The sequence below is a fragment of the Gavialis gangeticus genome, unplaced genomic scaffold, assembly GCF_001723915.1.
Source record: "Gavialis gangeticus isolate Ggan-Ray unplaced genomic scaffold, GavGan_comp1, whole genome shotgun sequence".
NCBI classification, from domain to species: Eukaryota; Metazoa; Chordata; order Crocodylia; family Gavialidae; genus Gavialis; species Gavialis gangeticus.
Genome location: NW_017729006.1, coordinates 49,533,968 through 49,538,157, shown reverse-complemented (window position 1 = coordinate 49,538,157; position 4,190 = coordinate 49,533,968). Strand labels below are relative to the sequence as shown.

The 4,190-nt window shown below is 45.0% G+C and overlaps 1 protein-coding gene across 1 annotated transcript in view; it reads left to right on the top strand.

Moving 5' to 3' along the window:
* GABBR2 (gamma-aminobutyric acid type B receptor subunit 2) overlaps positions 1-4,190 on the top strand; it is a 1,245,145-nt gene that overhangs the window by 257,770 nt on the left and 983,185 nt on the right. Inside the window, exon 2 of the mRNA XM_019509192.1 lies at positions 3,293-3,430. Within this exon, the coding sequence (XP_019364737.1) occupies positions 3,293-3,430 (138 nt within the window). The remainder of the gene's footprint in view (positions 1-3,292; positions 3,431-4,190) is intronic.

Sequence of the window (4,190 nt, the reverse complement as noted above, 5' to 3'; positions counted from 1 at the left end):
AGGACACAGGGCCGCGAGACAGTCCATTCTTGGGGTGGTGGCGGCACGTTACCCCCAGACTAGCGAGTGTGCTCCGGGAGAGGGGTCGGCCGGACATAAGGCGCCCCTAGGGAGGCATTCGGAGCCTGGAAGGTGGTCGGGCGCAGGGAGGTGGGTGGCTCAACGCAGGAGCACCCCCTACTGGCCCGCCTCACGTGGTGGAAACAGCAGAGGGATACGAATACCCAGCTGTGTTCCTGAGGTGGGATCTCTGCACCCGCCACACTGGCTATCCCTTAGGATGTTGGCGTCGGCCAGTCCATTAAGGATGGCCTCTTTAATAAACTTTTCTAAGATCTTCCCCAGGATAGAATTTGTATAGTTTGAGTTTACCAATAGTCCAGCAAATTAATAAGGAAGTTTGTGCCAGGTTTTTTTGCACTATTTCATGCAAAAAATACCCACAAAGTGCAAAACTGCATCATTTGGGACAAATGCCAATAATAATTCTATTGGATATTCAAATAGAACCATTTTTTTATAAATATTAAATCAGTAAGAAGATTAATATAAGCTTGCCAACTTCTTAGTAGAAATCTCTGTTCTTTTAACAGAAAGCGATACAATTACTATTCTTTAAAATGGAATGATATTAGTAAATTAACTGTTTTATTTAACTGTGGTAATGAAATATTGGAGGCAGCTCTACCGTTATTTTTATAGAGATCATATTTTTAAAAGACTTTGTAGGAAAAAAAAGGGAAGAGAATTAAGGAGAAAAAGCTTCCAGGAAACACAGAAGCCACCACAAAACCCATAAGCAATCTGTATCAGCTCATAGTCTCACCTAGAAACAAAATATTTGATTTCTGTGGTATGTTCTGCTAAAATTCTTCCATTTGGTATATTTAGAAAATTAAACTGTTTCTATATAAGGCATCATAGAAAAGCTGTGATTGCTCCATCTATTTGTATAATCACATCGCTTGACACTCTGGCTAATTTTTGTACCTACTCAGGGTCTTGTTACACATTAATTTTAGGCAGGTCTTGGAAGTGTTAAACCCTGGATTGTTCACACACTAACACTTGAAACTGCTGTTAAGCACATTTTAGACAACTTAAAGTTACACTACTTCAGGGCAGAATTATCTCTGATCCATGTTGCACAGCTCATGTTTCATTAATGTGTGGCCGCTCCTCATATGTGAGCTGCCCAAGTTGCAGTCCTCAAGCATCCCAGGATTCATTGTCCCCTACTCCCTCTTGTTCTGTGCGGACAAACTTTCCATTGCCTGAACTCTCCTATCCAGGGCATGGCTCTAACACCAAGCCAACTCCCCCTTCCACCCCTGAGGGTGCAACTTTCCCACCCCCAGGGGTGCAGTCCCATGCAAACAGCCTGCAGAGCACATGTCAGCTAGCCAGGTTGCAGGACACGGACAGCTATAGGAGTGGGGTCTAGGAAAACAAGGTAGAGTTACCAGATTGGGTCCCCATGAGCTGGGGAATCCTTCCTGTGACAGGGGCAGTATCTCCCCAAAAGTGCCTTCTCTCACCACTCCCACTACCCAGCCACCCCAGGAAGCATGACCAGCACCCCCACACCCCAATTCCAAATCTTAGTTAATTAAAAGATGAGAACTTTATTTTACCTTTTTATTTATTTTTTTTATACTTCTTTTTATTTTATCCTTCAGTGGCTAACTTACTTCATTTCACCACCCTTCCCCCACTCCCTTTTCTTTACTCACCCCAGTCCCATTAAGTCTCCACTTCCCAGCTTCATGTTCCCAGCCCCCCAAACCCATCTCTTACATACCTCTGCCTAGAGCAGGGATAGATGCCTGTCCTGGCTCACCAGCCCTGTAGTGACACATCACAGCTGTATCACCTAGCTTGGCCCTTACTTGTGAGCCATGCATGTCACAGCTGTGCAGGTGGAAAAGTTTTTAGCCTTAAGGCAGGACTGCTCTGTACTGGAGCTAGCACTAACACCAATCAACATCTGAGCAGCTCAGAGTGCAACATGTAACAAGGCCCTGGCTAACTGCAGTAGAACTGTTTAGAACGGGTTGGCAACCTTTTGCTCCTCTGTGCTGCTGCTTGCAACCTGGCTCCACCATGGGCCACAAAGCTCCATACTCCATGGTGATCAACATATTTTGTGGAGGAAGGCGATAGAAGAAGTAGTTGGTAGGACTTCTCATACTATATAATGTTTACTCAATGCCTTTGGGTTCCAGGGATGGGGGACTCACTCAGACCTCCATGTCTTTGGGGTTCTGTCCTCGAGTCACCATTCAGCAGAGACCAGGGGGGTGGTAAACAGCTTTATTTTTATTAGGAACAGGAATGAGCAACTCGCATACTCACAGCTTGCAGGGAGAACTGCAACTACCCACCACCACAAACCATACCCACAGAGCTTCAGGGGGAGAGACTGGGTCATCCCACTGCCAGCCCATTAAGGTACATCCCATATACCACACCTGGGGATGCCTGCTCTGGGTGAAGCAAGGTGCAGATTCCCTGAGCTGCTTTGGGCAGGATCTATTCTTCTATTAGGCCACATCAGACCAGTATGCCATAGACCGCTGACCCCTTATTTTAGAATAAAAAAATAGTGCTCGAGCCTTTTTAGTTAAAGGATGCTAGCATAACACTTCCTTGACATTTTGACCAGGTTGTATCTCTTTAACATAAAGGAAGGTATTTCTTTATGCACTTGTATCCGCACACAATGTTAAGGTTTTCCATTTTTCTTCTTCATTTGCAGCAGATGCCAATGTGTAATATTTTCTTGTGACAAACCGGTGTTGTCCAAATTCCCTGCCCCCCCGCCCCATATTGACATACTTCTGTCACAGCACATTTTAGAAGTGAGTACATTTGCCTGAAGAAAATCTAACTCAGATTAAGGGATAAAAAAACCCACTGGAAATGTTAAATGTTAGCACTTATTATCTGCTCCTGGTGCTCTGTTCTTTATGGCACATTAATATCTAGCACTTCCGACATCTAAATTCTGTCGCAGAGGACAGAAGGGAATTAGAAGGTGAAGGGAGATGCTCCTTGCAACCTTGGTGCCTCCTTCACAAAAGCTAGACACATGGAAGCTCTTTCTTTCAGGAGGTCCCAAGCTGAGATTGTCTTGCATTTGATTAGCCTGGGCCCTACAAAATCAAACTTAGTCACTGCAGTATCTAAAAGTTTTGTCTGGTGAGTAATTTGTTGTTAATTGTTATTGTAATTTATAATTGTACTGTCAGTGATTTCCAGTTAAGAATTTTTCCTTTTTTCCCCCTCCCAGTGTGACAATGCAAAAGGACTCAAAGCCTTCTATGATGCAATAAAATATGGACCTAATCACCTGATGGTTTTCGGTGGAGTATGTGCAACAGTCACCTCTATCATTGCTGAGTCTCTAAAAGGATGGAATTTGGTTCAGGTAAGGTGTACTATATATTCTCTTGCTGATTTTTAAAAAAAATCTTTAAAGGCTTTTCAGTGAAGGTAATAATCATTAAAATAGAACTTGCAAATGCTAAGCTTGAAGGTCAATGAGGTTCTATAGACACATGGACAATAACTGCAGGTTTTGATTTATTTAACAGTTCCACAGCTTGGCATTTTGAGGCCTCAAAAACATATGTAAGCTGTTCAGAGTGTTTATAAGTTGTCTGATGTATGTGGTATGCCTCGGCAGATCAAATACACTTTACTTGATATACCATATATCCTCAAATATAAGACAAGGCTTGTTCCCCCAGTCAGCATGGGGGAAAAAAGCCCCTCTGGTATATTGGCATATGACGTGCAGCTTCCCCTCTGCAGCTTCTGTCCCTCCCCCTCCCCCTGCTCACCCTCCTCCCTGTCCCTTCCCACCCCTTTCCCACCCCCAGGATGGAGCAGCCTAAGCAGGGTCTGATAGTAAGGCAGGGGAGTGGGGGAGATGGGGAAGAGGCAGAGACTGGAGGGAACAAGGGAGGGAGAGGCAGAGACTAGAGAGCAGTGGGGAAAGAGGCAGACGTGGGACATTTGGGAGGGGCAGAGACTGAGGGATTAGGGGGAAGAGGCAGAGGCTGTGAGGAGCTGGGGATGGGGTCAGCAACATTTTTTGGCAGAGTACCAAAGACACCTACAACCTTAACTTGTAAGGTGTTAGCATGCCAGGGGTGGATGGCGGGGGAGCTGTGAGAGGCCCGATC